This window comes from Ambystoma mexicanum, chromosome 5p, assembly GCF_040938575.1.
Source record: "Ambystoma mexicanum isolate Mex_15411 chromosome 5p, UKY_AmexF1_1, whole genome shotgun sequence".
Classification (NCBI taxonomy): Eukaryota; Metazoa; Chordata; class Amphibia; order Caudata; family Ambystomatidae; genus Ambystoma; species Ambystoma mexicanum.
The window spans coordinates 1,349,164,741-1,349,192,293 of record NC_090930.1 but is presented as its reverse complement, the minus strand read 5'-3'; the positions used below and the strand labels follow the sequence as shown (position 1 = coordinate 1,349,192,293).

The window sequence follows — 27,553 nt, the reverse complement described above, 5'->3', positions numbered from 1 at the left end:
CAATGTGAACATGGCCCTTTATCCCCAGTGGAGGCACGGAAGAAGAAGTGGTTGAATCCATCTTCACCGACACACAAAGCCATTGAGAAGATTGTTTTCGATAAAACTCTATCAAGAGATTTGAGGGGACTGACAGAATTCTGTCACACAGGAGGTTTGGAGGTGTTCCACAATATGTACAGGCCAAAGCGCTTGCATTTCAGCATACAGGGCATGAGACATAGGACTCTACTTGCCGTCTTGGCCCATAACGAGAATCTCGGCTGTGAACAATCTAGGACTAAGGGTAATGTAAGGATGCCTCGCTACACTAAGGCCTTTTCAAAAAGAAGTAAGCAATGGGTGATCAAACCAGTCTATGAGGAAATGGAGTTCGACTTTGTCAAAAGCCTTATTGTTGCTGTATTAGAGAAGCACAGATATGGAATTTTGAACGTTTCTGTGCAGAGCACTGATCCATTGCCACCCAACATTGCCACTGTGCCATGTCCACCCAAAGGAGAGCTGGTTGTGAAGTACAAATCCCGGTTTAAATAATTTTAATACGATTGTCTTTTTGTAAATACATTTTATTCTACAGTGTGCATACAAAGTATGCTAATCCTAACCCCTACCTTCACCATCCTGGGTGACAAACTACCTGGGTGTCATCTTTGAATTCTCTCTCTATTCACCTCATATTGCTGACCTTGTCTTTATGTGTATGTATATATTTTTGTTGATGTAACTAATTTTCGCAATCTCTTATAAATGCTGGGCACTGTTAACCGAGGAGAGGCTTGCGTATTGCAAATAATAAAACAAACAAACAATAAATCTCACTTTCAATTCAACTCCTCGGGTACTTTATACTTTCCCTGACCTTCCCCAAAAAATTAAAAGTCTCAATAGTTATGGTTCTTTGGAGCTTCAAAGCTCGCAGACAACGAGGACAAAATTGGGGCCTTAGAACGCGCCAAGCGAGCCGTTGCAGATGGGAGAGAAGCCAGTTCGCATTTGCACATTGAGGCGCACTACATAGATGGATTCGAAACAACAAGTGCTCACAGATGGCTTTACTACGGGATGTTGCAAAGAAAGAATGTATGCTCATTTCTAGTGAAGGTCAGTGGCTTTGATTTTCAGCTCGCGCCCTGAAGAGGCCCACAACTCGCACTGGCAGTATAAGGTTCTATTGTTTTTTGACCTTGAGAGACAGGGACCATGCAGAAAGAACTTCATTTGAAGGGGGGTTTGGGGGGTGCAATAACGTAATAGACGATAAGGCAGAAAATTCTTAAACTAGACCGAGTTTCATGTTACTTCAGTATACGAAAAATCGTTGTCAAGAGCACAGTGGGATTTATGGACTGCATTACGCAGAGACACAATGGAAATTGCAAATATAATGTAAGTAACTCTTTAGACGCTTTTATACCGGAATGAAGAATTAATGAATGGATGCATGAATAAATGAATGAATGAAGAGCTTTGAAAAGGTTTGTGGGATCGTCCTTGTAGAGGGCACATGGGCATGCAGGTCCACATTCCACACGCATGTAGACAAAAAGTCGTTTCTCATTGTGTACTAACCTTGATTTATTTCGTTAGTTTTCGCATTGATTTTAGAGCCGAACATACTCCATTGCACTATCCTTGAAAGCAAATAGTTTCAGCTCGGCCGTAATAAATAAAATGAATAATATTAATAAAGATCGGCTGGCGAGACTAATTATACATTTTATGTTTTCAAAATAGGTATATCCTTCCCTTTTGCTACTGCCACCAGTTTCAGACACCGGCATATGGTTTCTTCAGCCGCCAGCTGCAGCTTAATGTAAACAACTGCACCATTCTGATGATCTTATGGGACGATCGCCAAGGGCCCATATGCCCTTACGCGGTACTAGCGGCTAGAAGCAACATATCAACCTTTACGCTGGCCTAGTGTCTACTTGATGGAACAGCCTTGCGGTTCAACGTGCGACAAAAGTGCTTCTTTTCCTGTTCTCGTTGGTTCAGGGTACTTTTGATGTGATTCATGCACAGGATCTTTTTGGTGCCAGACTTCTGACTAAGCCTAAGGTAGCACTCTTAGTTATTACCTCGCATTGCTATTGATTGTTATCTTGTGGGTTTTTGATTGTTTGATTTCTTTTGCAGCCAGCTGAATCCTGTGGCTTCCTCCCATATTTTGGTTGATAGACTTCTTAGGCAGTCCTTTTGCACTCCTGAGAGGTACATCGACAAAAAGAACTTGTTGACTACACAATTTATTCAAGGTCTGGAGCGGGTCCTCTGGCTACTCGCACAGTTGATCCCTAACACAGAGCTGCACAGTAACAGAAGTCATCTGCTGCACGCTTTCTTCAATTCAAATATACTGCACAAAGTCTGAGAGAACTTACCTCTTGCTGTAGAGTTGCTTGCATCTTCTACCACTCACAAGTCTAACGGCTTGTGGCCCTACATTTGGTTCTTCTTTTCTTCAAAGACTTCTAAAACATTGTGCAACGACTTTTCAACTTACCTATCAGAAGTGCTTCGTCTTATATAAGACTTTTGTCCATTTACTTTGGCCTAGCATGTTATACTGAATCACTCTGCTTTGGGGATCCAAAAGTATTTGCCTGATTAAGAAAATGTGTGTTCTCTTTTTGTTCTAATAACCTTTTCTTTTTACCAACTTATGACAGTATTCTAAATGCAAATAGTAAGATATTAATGTCCTCAGCACCCTGGCTATTGAAGTCACCCGAGGGTGTAGGTTGTGTCTGTAGACCATCCCAAAAGGGTCTTTACTGATTTAGAAACTAAGAGTGTAGAGTATAGAAGTGTATTTGTGTGTTGTTATTATATTGCTCCCTTCTGAAGAAGGCTTATTGTAACTGACTGATAAATAAATTAATAAGTGTTTATGCCAAAAACCTTGAGTGCAGGTTTTTATTTGAATACTTGTCACTTTGAATATCTCTGTAACTCCCCTACAGCTCACATTGACCCCTCTTGACATAAGCCTGGCTGTTCAACACGCTACCAAAACGGTGTAGTACAAGCTTATACCAAAGGTTGGGTTTCCTATAGCTTTAGTCAGAGTTGTTTGTAGTGTTCTCCGAGGGTACTGCATACAAATGTTGCCTAACACGTACAGAGGAAAAAAGTGATGCAGTTAAATGCCCTTTGGGTGGATGGGATTTATAGTATAATTTGTCTGTATTGAAGGCATCTCCGCTGGGAGCAATGGATAAGTACATTGTTTACCTTATGGTGATAATGAGGTTGGTGACCCATTTTGTGAACAGAGGAAATGTTGTCCTACACAAAATCAAGTTTTAAATTATGTTTTATTCAAGAGCACAAGCATCTAGCGATCAGTCAGAAATGTCATGGTCAAAATGAGACAACCTGCTTAGTTTTACAATTAATGGGATTCACTGATTGACATGATTAGGGATAGCTGCTGGTGCATATCAACGAGAAGACACAAGAAAAATGTAAGGGAAAGACGTTACACTTGACGGACCTTTACAGACCTCTGCAAATAACCAGACCACTAGGTGGAACCCTCTCCAAGAAAAAAGACATGCCTGTATTGTTCCGTGCATCTGGGATTCAGGTACTTTAGCTCCTCCCATTCAGGGCTCAGAGCTTCTGAATTTGTTTCCTTAGCCCTTACACTCGTTCTAGCAATACTTGATTGTGACCTGTATTTTGCCTACGGATTGTGTTTTTGTCTTGCCCTTATCTGCTACTCACTATTGGATTTTTGACCTATCAGCGATTATTGCCCGTAATGGAGGTCACTCCGCCACCTTACTTGTAGTTGGCCGGTGCAGTAATGTGGCAGTATACGTTAATACTGCCACTTTATTACTGCACTGGCCAACTATGTCCACGAAATCCCACAAGCAGTCCCAGCCAATTATAAGGTCTGCCCATTTACAGCAACTACAAGACAAGCATTGGAAGATCTACAAAAACAGATCGAAGTCTCAGAATGGTCCAGGTTTGCTCATTAAGAAACCTTAGTCTAACAAACTCTGTCTGTGTATCAACTAAAGAAGCTTCAACCAAGGAATCACTTCTAATTATCCCTTGCCTAACATTTCTGAACTGGCTTTGATTCTCATTGATGCCAGCAACTTTACCAAATTAGACCTGAGAAACGCATACCAACAGATAAGGCACATTTGTCTCATTCAATACCCCCTCTGTCACCTAGAGATACATGTGGATGTAGTTTTGGCTATCATCCACAGCATCTGTGTTTCAATGGATGATAGACAATACATATATATAAAACATAAACTACTTCCAAGATGCTATTCTGATTTATGGCAAAACCTGCACTGATCGCAATGCAACTATAGAAATGGTACCCCAAAGGCTGCTAGCAGCAGGCATTTGACTGCGAAAAGAGAAATGTGTCTTTCACACAGAATCGGTCGAATACCTAGGATACACGCTGTCAACAGAAGGCACAAAATCCAATCTGAAATGACAGCTATATTTGAAGATCCTGCACCCACAGTGATAAACGTATATCCTACCTGAGCATGGCAAGGTAGTATGTAAAATACATACCAACATTTTCATAAAAAAATGGAAATCTTAGTTGGCTTCTCAGAAAAGGAGCAGAATTTGAGCGGTCAGACTCCCAACAGAAAGCTTTTGAAGTTGTGAAGTCGCGTCTGCACAATGCACCTTCTGCACAATGCACCCTGCCGCAAACCCTTCAATCAAAGTTGGAGACATGCATTACAGTTGATGGAAGTGCCTATATCTTGGACACCAACCTCACACAGGTGAAACTCAATACAGAACACATGCTAGCTTTTGCGTCAAAGTTGCTCTTTCAGGGTGGCGCTGTTGAGCAGCCCGAGATGGCTGCCTAGCTCTTTGGCTCTGTGTGGCCTTGGCAGTTATCCGCTTACATCTGCGGTTCATCGTGCCCCTGATGGTTATAACTTGGGGAAGGTGCAGCTTGCCGTCCTTACCCTGCATCCTGAAAGTTTGGCCCGGATCCGTGCATAAGGGGCCTGTCTGTGGCCGCGGCTGGCCGTGAGGGGGTGCTGGCCCTGCGTGCGCCGAGTTCCTGTCCTCCTGCAACGGGCTCCCCGCGACCGCGACTGGCGGTGCAGCTGCGGGTGGGAAGCCCCAACATACCGGCTGCTGGCCTGCGGCGGGTGCCTGTGTCGAGTCGCCCCTCCCATCATCTGTCAGCGGGGTCACTGTGAAGTGGGGCTGCGGCCGGGGCCTGCGCTGGAGCGCGCCCTGATCCCCCCCTCCGTCCCCTGAATCTGAGCTCCTACTTTTGGCCCGTGTCTCAGACGCCACCAGAGACTGCAGTGTTGCGCGCGCCTGATCCCGGCGGACCAGGTGAGGAGGTGGGGGGTCGCACTCTCTGCTCCCTGCTGTTGCGGTCCGTGGCCCCGAATATATATTAACTACCCTCCGGATCCTCGCAGGGAGGAAGACGGGATCCACTTTCAGCTCCTGCTGCGGTGACTGAGCCCTGCCGCTTCGGGCCTGCCCGCCTGTCCTGGGGGGGGTCCCGCACGCACAAACTGCCACTCAACACCCTACTGGACCTACTACTGGGCCCCAACCTGTGCGGCAGCCCCCTCATCCCTCTGTACTTTATCATCGGTTTGCTCCCCTGGGAGCGGGTGCCCCCGCATTGACGAGGGAACACGTCTCTCATGCTGCGCTGGCGTGGCTCACTGTGCCATAACTGTTGTAACGTTGCCACTCAGTGCTTCCACTTGACGAGGGTCACTCGCCCCACCTGAATTCTAACCACCGTTGTCACTCTGCGGTCTTGCCTCCTCTGCCGTGGCCGGTGCCGGGCCCCCCTGTGCGGTGGCTGCCACGGCTGCACCGACTCGGCGCAGTTCCCTCCAACTGGACTCTGGGCGCTCCGGCTGCACATACCCGCCTGCGGCCCCTGCTCCTCCTGGTTCACACTGTAATAGCGCCTGGCGACCAGTCAATTATCCACAGCCCTCCCCAGCTGTCCCCCCCTGCTGGCACTGCCTGTAGGCCACCTACATTTCCCGTCCCACTCCAGCAATGTCGAACAGATCCAAAGGAGCTGCCAAGGGGGCAGCTATGGACAAGTTTGCCAAGGCTGTCCCGAGAGCCGAGGCGGACCAAACGTTATCCTTGCAGGAGGAGCCGGAGGTTGCCCCCCATCCTGCTGCACAGTTGCCAGACCTCACTGTATTGATGGAATCAATGGCAAAACATTTTGCCGCCTTCCATGAGAAGTTGGATGACATTAACGCCAATGTCGCCTCGCTCAGAACACGAGTGGACCAGGCAGGTACCAGGATCACAGAGGCTGAAAATAGGATCTCTACAAACGAAGACGAAATACACACACTACAGAACACGGTTGCATCTCTGTCACGTGATATGAAAAATGTGAAAGCAAAATGTGAGGATTTGGAGTCTCGCTCTCGCAGGAACAACCTGCGCATTATTGGGGTTCCTGAAAACGCCCTCAAGGGGCGCATTGAAGACGCTGTCGAAGGCCTACTCAAAGATCTTCTGGGAAATCCGGCCCTGTCACTGTACTTCACGGTTGAGCGAGCTCATCGCGCTTTGTCCCCACGCCCCAGGCCAGGCGACATCCCTAAGCCCATCATTGCCAGAATCCTCAATTACCGTGACAGAGACCTCATCCTCCGTCTGGCACGCGAGAAGGGCGACTTATGTTACACCATCAGGATCTTCCCTGATTTCTCTGTTGGGGTGCAGCAGGAGAGACGACAATTCCTGGGTGTCAAGAAACTGCTCAGGGAGCGCAATGTCCCCTATGCCATCTTGTTCCCTGCGCGACTCAAGATCACTCATAACTGCAAATTTTACTTCTTCACTGTCCCTGATGAGGCGGTGAGGTTTATCGAGGCACATATTCCACTCCCTAATCCTGAAGGGGACGGCGCCAACAACGTATAATCACGCACTGTCATGCCTGATGATGCCCATTATAGCTGGTGATCCTTTATTCTCAACGCGGTGATGGCAACGTCGCTCTCTAGTCAGCAAATATAGATCCCTGCAGCAGGTGACCTGGCTGCTGGCCTTGTTTTAAAACTGGAGACACTCATCATCATTTCTTCCCAGTGCCGGTAGCCGGCCGCCTGCCTTGAACACTCCTGCAACCGCATCCTATGTTTTTGGTAGCATACTAGTGCCTGGGATCAGACATTGGATCCGCCCACCACAGAAACCTATCCTGGACATCATATGCTGTCCGTCTCTATGTTTAAGATGCCGACCACACGGCAACAGCGCACCTCACTGCAGTTGCATTGTTCTTGTTCATTTTCACTTGGTTGCCACTGTTTTGGGGTCCCGGTTGGGCCATGGAAGAGGCACACCCACATTGGGTGCTGCCCACCGACCTCTGCTTGTGTGATGGCGTTGGCTTAGCCAGAGCCACCTGGGCTTAGGGAATTGATGGCACCTATATTGGGGGTGGGGGGGTCTACACTGCAAGTTGGGGGCTGGCAGTGAGGGTGGGGGGAGGCAAAGTGGGAAATTGTTTAAACGAAAACGACATGGAAGAAGGGTACATGATTGCAAGGCAATATGTTTGCACTGCAGTTGAACGCAGGATACTGATTAGTAATAAATATCGCTGCTGGGATGTTCCATAATACGGCACTATGGCCCTTAACATCATGACATGGAATGTTCGGGGGCTGAGTAACTTCACCAAAGCCCGTAGAATAACTGCCTATACCCAGAGGCACACAGTTACAATACTCCTCCTTCAAGAAACACATGCCCTCGGGAGCCTAGCCACATGTCTTGCCCCAAGTTGGGGCACCAACAGATACTACACGAAATACTCCACTCAGTCCAGAGGAGTACTTACTCTGGTCCACAAATCAGTCCAGTTCTCGCTGCGCACCAGTCACATTGACCCAGAGGGCAGATATGTAATACTCCATTGTCTACTTGCTAACAAGGAATGCCTCCTTGTGAACACATATGCCCCTAACTTTGACGCTCCAGACTTCTTTGATACAATCACCTCCATACTTGTGAAATATGTCGGGGTTCCAATCATATGGGTGGGGATATGAATCTGATTTTGGACAATGAGCTCGACAGATCTGGGACTGCCCGAAGGGCCAGCTCACACGCGGCCAATAGACTTCACACATACATGGACGCACTAGGTCTCAGAGACGTAAGGAGAGTTCTCCACCCACAGGTGAGAGAACATACCTTTTACTCCTCGGTACATGATAGCCTATCTAGGATAGACCTGTGCCTCATATCGAGCGAGATGGTAGGCAAGGCCACTGATACAGAGATACTGCCACGCACACCTTCGGACCACTCTCCAGTAACGCTACGAATCACACTGGGACATGACCAGCCTTCCCGCTCATCCTGGCGATTCAAACCAGAGGCCCTCCAAGATATAGTTTTCAAAGCTGAAATCCTAGCCGATATCACCACCTTCTTTGAATGCAATAACAGACATGATACGTCTGATGGGGTTCGATGGGAGGCGTACAAGGTCTTCATCAGGGGGATGTGTATCTCCAGGGAAGCTGGGGTCATCAAAGTCATTAGAAATAGCTTACAGCAGTCGGAGGTGAAGCTAAAAGACCTTGAAAAGCAGCACACCTCTGCCCCCTCCCCGACCATACTGGCACAAATTAGATCGGAACTGGAAACGTTCGAGGCCCACGCCCGGAGGGAGATACAATACCACGCCCGTCCCATGGCAGCCCGGAAATACGGTGAAAGGGACAGACCGGGGAGGACGTTGTCCAGACTGGTCCGTGCAGAGGGTGGCAGCACCCATATAGACTGCATCAAAGACACATCCGGTGCATTGTGCTGGTCTGACCAACACATTCTTGAAACATTTATTGCGTTCTATACAACCCTATATGGCCCCTAACAAGAACACAGCCCACAGGATACAGACCTCCTGCTTGACCACATCCCCATGACCCTCCTCTCTCGTGCTACCAGAGATCAGATAGAGGTTCCGTTCACCCTTGACGAGATAACCACAGCTATATCGAGCTGCCCGAAGGGCAAAGCACCTGGCCCAGACGGTCTTACTTCAGAGTTTTATCAGGAGCACGTAGCCATCCTCGCACCCAGACTCCTCGAAGTCTGGAACAAATCACTCGAACTGGCTATTCTGCCCCAGTCTATGCGCAAAGCTGTTATAACTATGCTCCCCAAACCGGGCAAGCCACTTGACGAATGCGGGTCCTACAGACCCTTGTCTTTAATCAACACCGACATGAAAATCTTTGCTAAAATCATTGCAAACAGGTTCCTCCCCATAATGACCCATCTAGTACACCCCGATCAGAGCGGATTCGTTCCTGGTAGGTCCACAGCACTTAATATCCGCCGGCTGTTCAATGTCATGTCCAGAATTGACCCCAATGCCAACGCAGTGGCGGTCACCCTTGATGCCCAGAAGGCATTCGACATGGTGTTGTGGCAGTATATGTGGGCGGTACTCCACAAAATGGGAATCGGCCCACGAATTATATCTTATATCAAGCTACTATACACAGACCCGGTAGCCAGAGTCCTTGTCAACTCTAAAGTTTCGTCCCCCTTCGCGCTCCACAGAGGCACTCGCCAAGGTTGCCCGTTCTCCCCAATACTTTTTGTGCTTGCTATCGAACCCATGGCTGACAGCGTCAGAGACAAACGCACACGAAAGGGCATACGCCTGCGAGACACCCCAGAGATAATCTCATTATACGCGGATGACGTACTTCTCTATATCAGAGACCTGGCTGCTCATTTAGACCCTATATTACGCGATATAACGGAAATAGGCACATTCTCGGGCTTCACAATCAATTATACTAAATCCGAAATGTTCCCACTCACGGTGGCAACCTCCCAACCAGAATGCGAATTTCCCCTCTGATGGTCACCCGGGGGTATCAGATACCTCGGGGTTCAGGTATCCCTCACTGTTAGCTGACAACTACGCGGCTGCGGCGCAACTCGTGGAGGCCCGGCTGTCGAAATGGCATAGTCTACCGCTTTCCTTATCGTTCAGACTGTCCCTAATCAAAATGATAATTGTCCCTAACATGATCTACATCTTTGTGAACGTGCTGATCTGGCCTGAGAGGCGATACTTCAGGGACCTACACACTGCATGCGCCCAGTTTCTGTGGCACTCTGGTGCGTAAGAAGTGGCAACATATGACTCTTCCTTACGAGAAGGGTGGCTTCACTGCCCCAGACTTCGCCAAATACTGGACCGCCGCACAAGCTCAACACGCCTCACACTGGTATACATTCACAGATCCTCCCCCACATGTGAAACTTGAGAAACTAGCAGGTGAGAAAGTCAACATCCTCTCCCTCATCCTTCATCACACATTCCATACAGATGCCCCTGCCGACCCCGTTGCAGCTACAGTCACAGCATGGAAACGATTACTACTGGAACACACTGGCCACCACCCATACTACAAATGGCTGCCCATCTGGCAGTTCCCAGGCCTCAGCCCTACTCATGACAAACTCCTAATGAGACACTGGTACGACCTGGGCTACCGAGCGCTGACCGACCTATACCCCGGAGGGAAGTTCATTACCCCGCAGACATGGCAACCCGGGCACTCTGGCTCGGCACTGGAATTTTCCAGTATTTCAGGTTGAGGGCAGCAATTCGCACCTGGTGGCCCTCCTATCCTGACGAACCCCCAGACTCGCCTGAAATCCAATATATAGCTAACTGGGCGGGGGCCAGGGGCATAACATCATCGTTGTACAAAATGCTGATGGCTAACCCTGATGATGCACCGCAGCCGGCGCGTGACATGTGGATCCCCTAGGGCGTATCCCCTAACTGGCATCCTCAAAATATGTAATGCCATACATGTAACTGTGATATTGTTTGTCCTGTGTACTGTGTTGTTAGTCTGTTCTCTTTCTATGCCAATAAAGAAAAGTTAAAAAAAAAAGTTGCTCTTTCAAGCGAAACAGAATTACTTGATGATCGAGAAAGAAATACTGGACTCTGCATTGGCTACAGAGCACTTTTGGCCGAAGATTTTGTGAAACAAGTTCAAGTTGCTCACTGATCACAAGCCATTTGTCCCTCTACTAAGTTCGGGCATCCTTAAATTGTCCATGCCCAGGTTGGCAGGGTTGGCCGGCAAGCTACAGGAATACACATTTAATATACATCATGTTCCAGGCTGGTTGTATAACAAAGGAGACTGCATGTCGAGATTACCAAAGAAAGAGGTGGGTACAGCAGTATTTCCACTAGATGAATGTGTTGTAGACACTAATGTGTGCACTGAAAGTCACCATGCGATCAAGGAAAAGGAGTCAAACATTGGCATGACCAGAAGGTCAACATGGTGCAGTTTACTCAAGACCAGCTTGTGTAAGTTATGGTGCCAACAAGGCAGAGGGTCTTGCAGGACAAATGGATAGGACCCTTCAAGGTTGTGGGCAAACTTGGAGAGGTGAACTATTTGGTGGATTTAGGCAGATCTAAGGAGGCTCCCAGAGTCTTTCACACCAACTGTTTGAAGGCATATGTCTCGAGACCAGAAGTGGGAGCTTTGCTTCTAGATTCAGCTCAAGAGGAAGAGGAGAGTTAACCTCTACCTGACCTCCTCAGAGGCCAACCTTTGGATGAGAAAATAGAAGGAGTCAATCTCTTTTCTCAACTGACTTCTGAACAACAGGAGGAGTGCAAAGTTCTGTTAAATCAGTTTGCCTCCCTGTTTTCACTATCACCAAGCTTGACCCCTTGAGGCCAGCATGATATTCTTACTGGTGACCGTCTACCTGTGAAAAGCAGAGGTTACAGAATATCTGAATATGTGAGATCCCACATCAAAGGAGAGGTCAACAAGATGCTTGATCTCAGTGTTATAGAGTCCTCTACAAGTCCATGGTGTAGTCCAGTTGTTCTAGTACCAAAGGCAGGATCCAGGGAGTTGAGATTCTGTGTGGACTATAAGGCTCTAAATGCAGTCACTAAGACTGATGCCCATCCTTTGCCAAGGACAGATGAACTGGTGGACAGACTTGGGTCAGCCAAGTATTTCAGTACATTTGATCTAACGTCAGGCTATTGGCAAATAGCCCTGAAAGACCATGCCAAGGAGAAAACTGCATTCTCAACTCCAGCAGGCCTCTACCAGTTTAAGGTAATGCCTTTTGGACTAAAGAATGCACACGCTATATTCCCAACGATGGTCAATCAAGTTCTGAATGGCATGGAGGACTTCTGCATGGCATACTTGGATGACATAGCAGTGTTCAGCCCTACATGGAAAGAACATATTGATCACTTAGAATATGTTTTGCAGGCTCTTGAGCAGGCCCATCTGACCATAAAGGCAAGTAAATGTCAAATTGGTCAGAGCAAAGTGGTCTACCTTGGTCATGAGGTAGGAGGGGGGGAAATAAGGCCATTGCCTAGCAAATTACATGCTGTACAAAACTGGGCCACCCCTACTACTCAAGCCCAAGTGAGAGGTTTCCTAGGTCTCACTGGGTACTACAGGAATTTCATAGAGAACTATGGGACCATAGCTTCTCCCTTGAATGTGATCTCCTCTCCAAAATTCCCTAAAAAGGTTAGATGGAATGAGTGCACTCAAGCCTTTGAAAACCTGAAGAAAGCCCTTTGTCAAGCTCTAGTCCTAAGAGCTCATGATTATCACCAGCCCTTCATTGTGCGGACAGATGCCTCCAATACAGGTATAGGTGTAGTCCTTAGTCAACTGGATGAGGAGGGTAGGGAGCACCCCATTTGCTTCATCAGTAGGAAACGTAAGGAACCAGAAGCAGGGTGGGCAACCATAGAGTGTGAATGTTTTGCCACTGTGTCGTCTCTGAAGCAGTTTAGACCACACTTATATGGATCTACTTTTGTGATTCAGACAGACCACCAACCCTTGAGATGGTTAATGCAAATGAAAGGAGAAACCCCAAAACTTCTGAGATGGTCAATCTGGCTGCAAGGGTTTGATTTCACCATTGAGCACAGAGCAGGATGTCACCACCAAAATGCTGATGGTCTCTCTAGGATGTTTTTAACTGACTAGAGGTAGTGATTCATCCAGGAGTGGATTAAATCCTCCTGTCCCTTAGTCTGGGGGGTGGGGGGAGTGTTAGGGAGAATTCTCCTCAATGGCTAATTTCACTTACCTACTGAGTCCCTCAGCAGTTTTGCTGGATTTCTAGGATTTTTTTTTTCACCTGGTAAGAATGTGAGCCTTTTTTTCCTACTCTTACATGTGTTTTGCTGTGGGTGTTTAACATTTTTGTGTTCATATGTGGAGCCTAACCTACTCCACAGGCATCATATTTTTACTGTGTGTTACACAGCACCTTCAGTGCAGTAACACAGGGTTGTCTTTTAGACTTCCGAACTCAGACTCAATTTTCTGGGATTGACTACTGTCTCCCAGAACATATAAAGTTGCCATTAACTTTATTAGCCTCTGTAAAACCACAGACCCAGTACACCCTATCTTACATAGAGTACTGGAAAGGGTAAATATGTATCCCTTTTTTTGTCTGTTTCTTTTGGAGCGTTGTTTCGCTCCCTTCTCATCAAGACTTGGCTGCTGGCAGTGGTAACTACCCTATTTGTCCTACTGCGGTTATCTTAAATAACCTTGGTATTGTTTTAGGCTATCTTGGTAGCCTCGAACTTAAACCTGCAAGACCATATATGTTTTATTTCGGTTCTGGCTGGGTTTATTCACCATTTCTTTTTGAAAATGCCTTTCTCGTGTTTTACTCTGTGCGTCAAACCAGGTTTGGTTCCTTTGTTCACCATCTTTTTGCAGGCTTCTATGCAGAAGCCCTCCTTAGGCGCCTGTATGTCTGGGGGGGACAGGATGTGAGGGAGGGGTTTAGGACTCCCTGCACAGGGTCTTCTTGGAGACCCATGTCACACTCTGAACTGATTGGCTGTGGTAACTGTCCCGGCGGTGTGATTGACAGCCAGGCTGTGTGAATGGGGGAAAATTGCAGGTCTGTGGGTCTGGAAAGGCAGAGTCGCCACTGGAACAAAAGAACCAACGAGGAGCTGATGGAAGAGGACCACTACCACGAATGAACCGCCCAGTGAAGCCCTGCTGTAGGTCCGAATCCTCGAACTCCAACGACAGAGAAGATCCTCCAGGAATCTTCTTCATCTGAGCTGGTGGGACCAACAAGTTTGCCCAAACTGCAAGCCAGGACTCCCTCCTCTGGTCAAATTCGCTGTACAGAGCTACAGTGGGCCAGATAGCCAGGAAGTTCAGACCCTGCCTGAGTTTTAAGAAGCGCACCTTTTATTTGTTGCTTTGCTCTGCTGCTGGTTTCTTCGCTGGGCAGTGCAGGACCCTCCAGTCTTCCTACTTCATGTCAGTCTGACAGTCGCTTCAGGAACCGTGAGCCTGTAGGAACTGCCAGGAACGTCCGCCTCAGCTACAGCTTCTTCTCCATTTAAAGGTATTGTGCAAATCCGGTTGTTAGTTTTGTTCAGCCGTGGTGAAAGTGTGTGAAATCTTTCTCCAATCCCAGGGCTTGTCCTTCTCTACTCTTTAGGCTAACTTTTCTACTGACCAACTTCGTCCGGAACTCTTGGCAAAAACCGCGAACTACCCTAAACTGTGTGATCTTGAGCAAAATACTTTTGTCCTATTGACTTTGGCCCTAAGCCCTTTTGATTTGGTTCCATCACTGTAGTTCCTCTTTCTAGATTGCCCTGCTTACTTACCTGTTGGTGCTGTTCAATTGCTGCCTAACTTTGTCTTTCCCTCCCTTTTAAATTTCTGGAGTGCCATTTTGCTCCCACTCCATTTTTGAGCTTAACTTGTCTGGAACCTATTGGGAGTGGTGTGGTGTATTAAGAGTGTGATTTTTAAACTGCTTTACTTTAGTGAAATGTTATACAACTGGTGTGTAAATAAATGTATATTCTTTTACTCAGAAACCTTGATTCTGTGTTTGTTTGAATCATAGTAATTGCTGTCCTTTCTGTAACTATTAATACAGCTCACTTGCTCATGAGCTAAGTCTGGCTGCTCAGCCATCGCTACCAGTTTTACTTGTACCAAAGGTGGATTTGTACTGTCACTTGTAGTCTTAATTGTGTGTGGTGTTCCCAAAGGGTACTGCATATAATTCTGCCTAACATACACTTTACTTAATAAATCAGTGTTGTATTATACCTCTGTGTCTGCCTCCTCTGTCTGACTTACCACCCTCAGCAGACATACGAGCGCCACCACAGAAGCAGCCCTTAGAATTCAACAATTAACGTCTCAACTCACACTGAATAACCTTCAGTATGCCAAGTAATCACAACATACAGCAATAATCACACCATAAATATAACAGTCACCCACGAAATCAGAAGCATCAGACTGGCAAGGGAAGCAAAAAGCCAATCAGATTCCATGACTATGAAATGAACAGTATACACCCTTGGCTTTACCATTTGATACGAAAAGTAGTTTTGTTTTGAGAACCACTAAAGCTGTGCTACGCACAGTGTCCATACGGCATGACATCACGGTGAGGGGGACAATCCGTGCATGCGTGAATGAGGGCACAGAGGACAGAGGAGCAGCCAGCATGGATAGGCAGAGCTGCAGCCCTCTGGGTCTGCTTCTGTACTTTCTGCTTTTTCTTAACGTTTTTTATACTTTAATGCATTTTGTTACATCACACCTCATTGCTGCCTCCATCCTCGGTCTGCGCATTTACTAACAATAAGCTTTTAAACACGACATGCAGGAAATTCAAACTAGAAAGGCCCCACTGTTCCAGTGGAGTACAGTATTTTATATCACAAACACTAAATGTAATAGGATTACTTACAGTTTTTGGCGTTTTACCACTGACGAAAGAATCTTGATGAACGCTTCCACCGTTTGAAAGAAGCAAACTTAGAGCTTGACAGTTTGTACTGTTTCCATGGCTGTTTATTTTGCTTGGCAAGGTGAGATTACCATTTTTGAAAGGTGTAGCAACAAAGTTATAACTGTCATTTTCTCTGTTTCTGCCAGATTTAGTTTCACTGTTGATCTTTGCAAAACGTGGATTAGCTCTCTGCTGTCCTTGGATTGCACCATCGCAGCAAGGGTCTTCTTTTTGAGAACTAGTAGTTAGTAAACTACAGTTGCTTTTACAATTAAAACCCTTTATGAACCTCCTTATTCTAGTAAGTGAACTAAGCTTAGTTTTCAGGTTCTGTTCATCGTTAGGGCAGTCTTCCTCCATCTGAAATCCTTCCTTAGAGGGCATCAAAGAGGAATCTCCCTTAGTGGCTGTGTCTTCAGTGTCGTGATCAGCCTCTACATCCCCAGCACGAAGGTGGATGATACTGGTGACTGATTGAATGTAAAGACCCTGTTCTGTTTTTGGATTTTCAAGGAGTTTCCCCTTGCAAGCATCTGGTTTTCGCTGATCCACAGAGAAGTTTTTATTTGCAATCTAAAAGACAAACAGGTATTACTGAACAGTTCTCTAAGGTTAGATTGTATCTAATGTATGCACGTGATTAATATTCTATACTGTGCGAAGTTGCTGTTTAGTAATCACCATCATGTAAATGTATTACATTTCAATTGCAAACCTCAAAACTGCATAAAAACAAAAACAATCAAGATAAAAGCAAATATCCAAATTGAAACATTACCACATTTAAGAACATTCAATTGTTTTCCATATAAAAACCAGCCCAAATACCAGGGAGGTCAAAAGCAGCCAGCAAAAATCAAAGTGAAACGACAATTTAAGAAACTGAATTTGTTTAATGCATGAATTCTAACTCTTTTCCTTAATTGTGAGTAGAATGGACAGAATACAGTTTTGTACAAGGGACTATTCAAAGTAACAAATGGATACAAAACAGTGGGGCTCATTAGAGTTTGGAGGCAGCCATGCCCTTAATAAGTCCAAACTCGGGTCCGGGTCCGTGGTCCCTGAATGGGGAAATACCAGGCCATTCCGACTTAGAAGGGCCCGGTATTTCCCCATTCAGGGAACCCGAACCATCCCCATTTGAGCCCCCATAGGGCTCAATGGGAATGGGGAGCATGCTAACAACGGGCCCGTTAATGAGGCCCAGTGTGACTCTCTGTTTTTAACACTTAAGCATCATACCAGCAAAATTTCTAGGTTGTCACTAATCTCATTTACAATGGTTTCATACACTCCAGATATTGCTCCATGTCAAATTCCAATTTGGTGGGAGAATATGCTATAACAACCATATGAACTATGAGATGTGCCATTTACAAATGTATTTCTTCAATGTCTTATTAAAGATGTTTTTATTTCCCATGACTAGGGTATGCCAATCGTGAAGTCGATTAGCAGTCTATTGGGACACACATTCTAACAATAAACTTGGCCAGGGAGCTTTGTGACCCACCTGTGTCCAATGTAATCAGTTCATCTAAGGCCACATGCCTTAGGTTGACTGCCAGATTGATACAAATTGATAGCCATAGTTTTAGAGATGTTGTCAATACATTTCCAATGCACCTGTTTCCATATATATATATATAATATATATATATTACATGGCCGCGGTAGCGGCCATGTAGTTATGGTTAAGTTGGTGTTTCCATAGGAAGAGCACTTTTTGGGCGGCTTATAACTTCGCTCCCCCTGGACGAATCCTCACCAAACTTTGCAAAAAAAAGTATATGGCCCACTCTGAATTTTTCTGAAAAGTTTGGTGAGGATTCGTCCAGGGGGGGAAAAGTTATAGGGGGGTCCCAAAACTTTTTTTTTTCCCATAGACTGAATGGGAAAAAACTTTGCGCACGGCTACAGCCCGAACCGCTGGACGGATTTACACCAAATTCGCGGCAGGAGCGGCGGCCTGGTCCCGAAAGCGTGCTTTTGCAAATTTGGTGTAAATCCGTCCAGTAGTTTTTTAAAAAATGACCAAAATGTAAGGCAAAAAAATTAGTGATATCTGTGTTCGCTTTGCGGACGGACTTCCCTGTTCGCTCCGCGGACAGCACCCCGATTCGCCCATGGCCTTGCGTCATGTCCGCGGACATGTGACGTGTTCGCTGATTGGACGGCGAGGGGCGTGGAGCGCATCAGATTTTCTGTGGCGCCCGCCATCTTGTATTTACCGTCGACCGCGTACAGCGCGGTGATACGTGGATAAAAAATTGTATTTAGTGCCCTGTGTTGGTGTGTAAGAGTGTTTGGGGAGGGTGGGGGAGTATGAGATAGGTTCAATGTTTTGTTTTTTTATGTGCTAGACGTTTTTGTTGCGTTCGATTTGTCCACGGAGAACACGGCTGTTCTGACATTTTGTAAATAAACTAAATGGTGGGGTGTTTAGAGGACGGAGTATGTGTCATTTTTGTTCGCAAGGAAGGTAAAAATGAGCTATGAACACTCGCGGTGTACTTAATTGTTCGTAAATACACAAACTGGGGGTGTCCTCAGGACGCTGTCCGTATTGTAATCTGTCTAGTTGAATGTGTTCTAAGAACACTTGCGGTGTCCCGGGCAGTGCAGGACCCTCCAGTCTTCCTACTTCATGTCAGTCTGACCGAAATGGTTGCAATTACACAAAATGGGGGTGTTCTGAGAACGTTGTTTGTATTGTTCGTTGTCAGGGTGAAAGTGTTTTAAGACCACTCCTTTTGTCCGCTAATAGTACAATTTCCTATGGGCGTCAACCGACTTTTTGTCCACTAAAGAAACGATAAATCCGGCTGGTGTGCGCCGACATTATGTGATAATCCTATGACTGGCGCTATTGACCTGGCTGACTTGCTTTTGCAACACTAAATCATATCTCCCGCCCCTAAGCCTGATATTATCAAAGCATTCATATTCCCCGCCTCTCTCCGTGACGTTACAGGGTGCATCATCAAACGCGCCCAGTCCTCTCCATTCCTAAGTGACTTTACACAGAACCCGGAAGACAACACATATTATGTCACAACACAGCACGCCACAATTCGGAATATGAAACAGTGATTTAAAAGCAAACAGCAAGATTGTACATTTTGTAAAGTACATTTATTTGACATCATATGTTTAGAGAATATTCAGCAATTTGCATTTGTCTTTGTTGTCGATCCGCAAAAGTTCATGTTGAGGCACGCGATGTTCCTTTGCGGCACAGAGGGTGTTAGATCAGCTTACAACTCAGTGCGCCACAATTCGGAATATGAAACTGTGGTTTAAAAGTAAACAGCAGGATTGTACAATTGGTAAAGTACATTTATTTCACATGAAATGTTTAGTGAATATTTAGCGATTTGCTATTGTCTCTGCTGTGGATCAGCAAAAGTTTATTTGGAGCCACGCGTTGTTCCTTTGTGGTAGATAGGCTGTTGGTTTATGATAAAAGCAGTAAATGGTCGCTCTGATAATCGGAAGGTTGCTCCAACAACGAGCCATTAGACCACCCTATTGGTTGGTATGTTGTTTGTAGCCGCTAGTACTGCGTAAGGGCATATTGGTCCTTGGCGATTGTCCCATAAAATGGTCAGGGTCATGAAGTTGCATATTTGGACCTGCACCTGGCAGTTGAAGACCCCATCCGCTGGAGTCTGTAAATCGTGACATAGGCAAAATGGGGCCACATACCTGTTTTAAAAAACATAAATTAGTCTCACCAGCCGATCTTCATTAAAAATCATCATTTTATTTATTAGGGCGTGAAACTATTTGCTATCGAAGATAGTGCAACGGAGTATGTTAGTAATAAAATAATAATATTTTCCCATTCATATAGCGCTAAGAACCGTGAGGCATCTAAGCGGTGCTTATTATTAACCACGGTGTGTGGTGCTCATTTATCGACCACGGAAGGATGAAAGGCTGAGTTTGGCCTTGCCGGGATTCGAACTTGCGTTAGCAAGCTGTGCACGGATGTCAAAGCGAGCGTTGTACTCGCTGTGCCACTTGACAGGCTACAGTGAAGTGGCACAGCGAGTAAAGCGCTTGACCGCCTATAGACCGGTTAAATTATTTATATTAACCCACCCTGTGTCGTCTGCCTTTTTCAGAGCCCTCTAAACGACAGGGGATCAATTCGGCAGTGATAGTGCGCGGTAGAAAACATTATGCCACTTTCAACGAACAAGTTCAACTTGAGCGGTCTTTAATGCTACGCTATTGTAATTATATTTGGTATAAAATAATCTAAAGGGTTACTTACAGTACAATTGCAATTTCCATTGTCTACGAGTGGTGCAGTCCCAAAGTACGACTCTGCGTGTGCAAACGATCTTTCGCATAGTGATATAATATATACAAGTGGTTTCGTTTCAGAAATTTCATACTTATCTTCTCTTACGTTTTAGCAACACTACTTCAAGAGAAGTCTTTCATCACAATCTCTGTCTGTCAAGGTCAAAACACAATACAACCTTATAGTCCGCTTCGTGAGCCTCTCCGGGGCCTGAGAAAAAAATGTAAGCAGCTGACCTTCACTGTGAAGGAGCATACATTCTTACTTTGCAACATTCTGTGTAAAGCCATCTGTAGAAGTTGGTTTTTGCACGCCATGTTTGTATATTGTTTGCGCGATATTAAAAAAAAGTTTGTTTAAAGGACGTTATGGTTCTAAGGACATCCAAAAGACCCCTGAAAATAGCAAGTTATGGTAAGCTATGAAAAATAACTCGCGCCACCACCGTGCACTGCTAAGACTAACACCCAGGACATCAAAGATGGCATCGCAATTGGTATTGATGAAATCACTGATGACATCACACGTGTATGTACTTTTCATGGAATTTGTGTACTAGGGATTTTTATTATAATGTTCCGAAAAAAGTGTCAAGGATATTGCAATAAATATCATACCGTTATTAGTGCTTTGAACGATGCATTGATATAAATAGCATTGTATTATGGGATTCTATCTAGTATACTGAGCTACTAATGGAGAAAGATGGCATTGTGTGCAGAGTACAAGATGAAAGTATAATATTTGTAATGTTAATATGTTGAATAATGAAATGATAATTGTCCTGAAGTGTTCGAAAAATCACAAAATGGGGGTGTTCTGAGGACGTTATTCGTATTGTGTGATTGCTTAGCTGTATGCAATGAGGGAATGGCACAGAGAGTAAAGTGGATGCCGTCCGCGGACACCGCGGCTGTTCGTGGACAGGGCATGCTACATCCAGGTTTTTCCAGGAAATCCAACATGGAAAGAAGACTGTACGGATGAGCCAATCAGATGTCGAGGTTGTGGATTTGTGTTGAAAGAGACTGTGTGTGGTGAAGATGGCAGAAGTGGAGAAAGTCAGGGTGTTGGTGCTCGGAGATATGTTTGTGCATGGTTTACAGCAGTATGCTGAATGCCGGCACGTTGCAAAGAACTTTGATGTCAAAGGAGTGGAGGTGGTGTGGAGCACTGTGCCTGATTGCAATGTACAGGGAATTGTACAAGTTTGTGAGGATATGGTCACGATGAACAGTCCGCATGTGGTAGTTTTGCACTATGGTGCTTTCCATTTGGGCAACGTCAGTGCCCCTACTTTGTTGGCTGATTTGGAACGCTTGGTTCAAGCCGTAATGAAGATCCTTCCAAATGCGAAAGTAATTTTTTCTGGATTACTACCTAGGGCAATATGGGACAATAGTTCAGTTTTTTGTCCTCAGCAAAACATTGCTAGGTGTGTCATCAACCGAGGCATGTGTGCCTTCATGCTTAGAGCTGGTATGTTCTTCTGTAACAATGAGAATATTGATGCCAGTAATGCTGTTAATTTTAAAGAAGATGGTATTTCTTTATCTTTTACGGGAAATGCCTTTCTATTTTGGAATGTGAGGGTTGCTTTGGAGAAGGTTATGAGAAGATTTTAGGAGTAAAGTAAGAAAAAAAAACAAGAAAAAAAATACAAAATAACAGGTGTCTGTCAAGCATCTGTAAAGAAGAAAAAAAAACAGCTCTTTTCAGAGCCAACTTCAAAGGGGAAATGGGGCACACTATTTAAATTTACATTCACCACGCTCAGATTTTCGATATGTCCGCGGACATGGTGGTAGTCCGCGGACATGAAAATCACTACGAGGGGGTTAGTATGTTCTATGTTACATGTATATGAAGTCAGGGATATTATGGTTAAGTTGTGCTACTAAAAACCTATGAAATTCAGTGAAAAAACTTTGTTAAAGGGACGTTATGGTTAAGTTGCGCTACTAAAAACCTATGAAATTCAGTAAAAAAAACTTTGTTAAAGGGACGTTATGGTTAAGTTGCGCTACTAAAAACCTATGAAATTCAGTGAAAAAACTTTGTTAAAATGATGTTATGGTTCAAAGTAAAACCGAAAAACCCCTGAAATTCGGCAGTTATGGTAAGATAAGCAACCATAACTCGCGCCGCCACCGTGCACTGCTAACACTAACACCCAGCAAATCAAAGATGACATCACAAATGTCATTGATGACATCACTGATGACATCACGCGGCTGGCTCTCCCTTTTTTTCCTTTCCTGACATATCTAGGCCACATGACTTTCTTCAGTAACAGTCAGGAACTAAAAATTGTAAATTACTATATTCGTAGATTTATCTTTCAAGTATGTTCTTAGAATAATTCCCTTATGGTCCAGTCATATCATATGAAACATATACATAGGAGAAGTCACAACCTTGAAAGACAGCAATCCTTTTTGTGCATTAAAATTATCAGTAGATTTATCAGCACTTTCTGATACTTTTGATGTTGTTTTATTACTGTACTTTCCCTGTATTTGCTCATATTTTTATATGTTGTACTCACACTATTTTCCTTAGGGTCCAGACACATCATGTGATATATATAAATAGGGTAAGTAACAGCTTTGAAACAGAGCAATCATTTCTCTCCATAAAGGTAATCAGTTAGGTTATGAACACTTTCTGCTACTATTGCTGTTTCTTTTTCCTACTTCAATTCCCTTGTATATATTCATATTTGTATGTGGTGTTGTCTCTTTGTGATTTGTGTATAATAATGCAATTATGTAGTAAGTGGGTTTTATTACCTACTTATCACAAGTTTCACTGTACGCAAAACTCTAATATGAAAACAGTTATCATTTCAATATTGAACATGGCAAGCTTATGAATATTGCACCTCCATCATGTATTCTGCACACAATGCCTATGTTTCTACATGAGTACCTTAGTATACTGGATTGAAGTTAATAATAGAATGCTATTTATATCAATGCATAGCTTAATGCACTGATTAGCACTTGATATTTATTTCAATAATCTTTGACACTTTGTTTATTAACATTACACTAAGAATCTCTTGTACAGACTTTTCATGAAAGGTAAATGCACATGTGATGTCATCAGTGATGTCATCAATGACATTTGTGATCTCATCTTTGATGTCCTGGGTGTTAGTGTTAGCAGTGCACGGTGGCGGCGTGAGTTATGGTTGCTTATCTTACCATAACTGCCGAATTTCAGGGGTTTTTCAGTTTTACTTTGAACCATAACGTCCCTTTAACAAAGTTTTTTCACTGAATTTCATAGGTTTTTAGTAGTGCAACTTAACCATAACGTCCCTTTAACAAAGTTTTTTTTACTGAATATATATATATACATAAAATATTGCTGAGTATCAATTTTGAGACAATTTTTATATTCTTCAAAGAATGTAGACTAAAGTATGCTCACTAGCTGTCTGTCTCATAGCACCATGCTCCAAAACAAGGCTTGATAATGCCCTTTGATTTAGCTATGTTCCTCTCAATGGCTGACCTTGGGATTAACTATTTTGATCACCTATAGTATCGTCCCATTGTTATGCACAGTTTGTAAGGCACGCCTTTGTCTTTGGGCTTCCAACCTAAATTACCTGCCAGGCAGATTCCTAGATAATCGAAGCATTCAACTACCTGAAGGTAATGTCCTTTAAGAAAAAATCATTGACACTCTTTAGCTTGTTACAACTCATCCACATAACCGTGGATGTGTATGTATTAGTAATGAGCTTCATATGAATCATTTATTTATAAACTATGCCAAGACTTTGCAGGGCAGCTCAAGTATGCCTGATTAGAACTATGTTACCTGCATAAAGGAGGACTGGAATGCGTCTCCTTAATACAGTTGTGACATTAAGGGTTGATCGTAGTATTTCTTCAGATTGTTGATACAAACAGAAAACATTTTGAGATGTATAAGCCTGTTTTACTTCCTCCAAAAACCATACTGAATGTTGGTTAGGACACAGGCATGTTCACACCATTCTTCCATCTGAAGAAGGAGGAGTTTCTCCATCATTATGGTCCTTCGGCCAAGATAAGGGTAGTTTACAAGTCAGAACAATAGCTTTAAAAAGATTAGCAATTAGGGGTACCCAGATCCCTAAATTGTCTTTATTCAGGTCAGTGATTACCGTATCTGAGCCTGTGGGTTTTCCCCCTTTCTGGTAGCGTAAAATACTTGTAGTATAATCTTATGCTGTCTAGCTGTTATCATCGAAGCTCAAGATGTGTTACTATACTATTTAGGCGGAATGCGCGCATGGTATGGGGCAACAAATGAATAGGTCCAGAGGGCAGGTGGCAATGGAAGTCACTTTAGATGGTAAAGTACAGTTCCACATGAACATGTATGCTCTGAATGTAGATCAAGGTAAATTGTACTTGGAGATAGGGAACATTTTACGAACACTACAAGGTGAGGATATTATTCTAGGAGGGGATTTTAACCTGGTTACTAATAGTGTGCTTGATAAGTCACCAGATAGTCCATGTCAGATTGAGGGGAAGGCTATAAAGGAGTTGAGAGGTATGATACAGTTGTGGGAATTAATAGACCCATGGAGTACATTCAATCCAAAAGTTAGGCAATACACATTTTACGTGAAATCACATAACACTTCAACATGTATCGACGACTTTTCAATTTCTAAAAGGTTGCAGCCAAATGTCTTAGATACCATGGTGGGAACATAGTAATTTCAGACCATGCTGATATTAACATGACTTTAGAATGTTTATTAGCAGGGCCTAGAACGGATAAAGGGTGGAGTCTTATTATATTTTTTCTCTCTGATATAGCTTTTAAGGAAACTATAAAGGAGGAACTTATGCACTATATACATGAAAATAGGGAATCTGTTTTTGTTTTTGGGAAGCTTTGTAGGCCACCATCAGGAGTAACATCATTAGTAACCTCACAACTTAAAAGACTCAGAATGTGAGAGGAGGAAAAGATAATTTGTTTATTGAGGGTAGTGGAAGAGAAGAATGACCATGAACCATCAAACAAGCATAAGGAAGCAGCCCTTGGCACCAGACAGAAATTGGATCGATGGCTTACGGAAAAAGTAGAAACAGCAACGTTTTATATTAGGCAGTCTTATTAGGAGTTTGGGGGAAAAGCTGGTTCCTTGTTGGCTAGTAGACTAAAAAGGGTTGAAGAAAATAAGAGTATTACCTCCATTGTTTCAAAGGATGGTATGGTGTTGACTAAAAATAGGAACTTGTGGATGCCTTAAGGGACTTCTATGAAGTCTGATACAAATTTGAGGATTGAGGCACTGAAGTTGATAACATTGAATTATTGGAGTCGGTTGGGCTACGAGGTATGCAGGATTCAGATTTTGAGTTATTAGATGCCTCACTTACCCAAGATGATGTGTTAAATGCAATAAATAATACATCAAGGAATAAAAGTCCTGGTTCTGACGGGTTCCCAATAGAATTCTATAGCATGTTTAGTGAACTATTGTGTCCAATCTTATTGGGTGTTTATTTAGAGATCATAAAAAGAAGAGAATTATCGGATCTGTGCAATTGGCCGTGATTATGTTGACTCCCAAAAAGGGCCAAGATCATATAAATTGTGCAAATTATAGACCAATATCCTTACTCTATGTGGATGCTTAGTTATTGGCAAAAATGTTCACCATCAGATTGAGTTCTATAATGCCTCGATTCATTCATAGCAATCAGACTGATTTCATTAAGGGTGAAGTGTGGCTTCAAGTGTGCAGTCGGCAGGAAGGAGTGACACTACTCTTTCTATTGCTGCCCAGGAAAGCTCCAGCTACCTTCCTACATAGCGGGCTTCCCCTGCAAAGTGAGCCGGAAAGTGTGGCTCCAAGTGTGCAGTCGGCAGGTAGGAGTGACACTACTCTTTCTATTGCTGCCCAGTAAAGCTCCACCTACCATCCTACTGAGCGGGTTTCCCCCAAATTAAAAGGGGGCCTTGAAGTGTGCCTCCAAGTGTGCAGTCGGCAGTCAGCAGAACTGCGGGACTGCCAACTCTCATGGATATCTCCACTGGACTTCTCACATCGTGAGTAGGGGAGGTTGAGTAACTGTCTGGAGATTGTGGGGCTGAGTGAGGATGCTTGTATTGAAATCCACTGCTTCAACTGAACTTTACTAGCTTTCAAATGGAACATATTATCCTATCCCTGTCATCAAGTCCGTTTGCCTGCCAATATACTTTGCTGTCCCTCGTTCCTGGACTTCACTATCAGTTTTCTATTGGGCGACTGTGGGGGTGTGCCACTTGGAGCCGGGAGGCTAAATTCAGAGGCAGCAATGCGCAATAAGTTTCGCAGCATTTCGCCGGGGGGCCGTGTAGAGCTGTGGCTAGCCATATTCCCTTCATTTTTGTTACCCCCACCCCTCCGCTCTGTTATATGGGGTCATTGCCCTAGATATTCAATTATGAAGTTAAGTGTATGGGCAGAGTGGGCATGCGTAGTGATGTCGCATAGAAGGGGAAATTAATTGCGTAGTCCTATGCTTACACGTAAATCACAGAAAGAAGCCCCGAAAACAAAAAAGGGAAGAAAGATTGTGGTTTGAATGGTCGCTTCCCGCACACCACACAATCTAGGATATCCGGATTCTTCACAGGACTGTGATGTGTTTCTACACAGTTGGAAAGTAACAGGGTATTGGACCCGCTCTTAAACCCTGGTTCACAATTTACATAGCAGGGTTCGAAGGAGTGTTTGTTTACGAAATCCAATCCTCACAATAGTATGATAGAGGAGAATTCAGCTCTGTTATCTGGCTCCGCCCTTTCCCTTGATAATAACAGTTCCTTGCTGAACCTATACAGGACTTTACAATGAAATTCTCTGGGGCCAAGTACACAAGTGAATGGCGATAATCTGACAGGCAATTTATCAAATAGCCCTAATCTTGAGGCTTTGGCTGCTGATTTGGAATTTGGTGCTGAAACTAATTTGGAGCCTGAGGACATGGCATCTTTGTGTGACGCGGACTATGTACATACGTCTGTGTCACTTACCCACTATTGAAAAGCCATGTTGGCCAAATTTGAAGCCCTGTTTTCCCTAGGGACCAGCGAGAACTGAAACTGTCAATGGCCAATGTCCTGGAAGCTACCAGGGCCTATTGTCCTGTTCCAAGCCCACATCCCTGTAAGCCTGCTGGTATTGATTGTGAGGAGCCTGTTTTTATATCTGAAAGGGCCCTAGTTAAACCAGATGTTCGGGTAACCCGGAGTAAGGCCAGGGAATTGGAAGGTCCTGACTCCAGGATCCTTGTTTCTACTGATGAGTCTGAGGTCTCTTGGAGGTCCCAGGACTCT

General features: G+C 44.4%; 1 protein-coding gene across 1 annotated transcript in view; it reads right to left on the bottom strand.

Annotated features, from left to right (window-relative positions):
- LOC138481559 (fibrous sheath-interacting protein 2-like) overlaps nucleotides 1-27,553 on the bottom strand; it is a 380,784-nt gene that overhangs the window by 198,493 nt on the left and 154,738 nt on the right. The window contains exon 2 of the mRNA XM_069613745.1: nucleotides 15,847-16,461. Coding sequence (XP_069469846.1) covers nucleotides 15,847-16,461 — 615 coding nt within the window. The remainder of the gene's footprint in view (nucleotides 1-15,846; nucleotides 16,462-27,553) is intronic.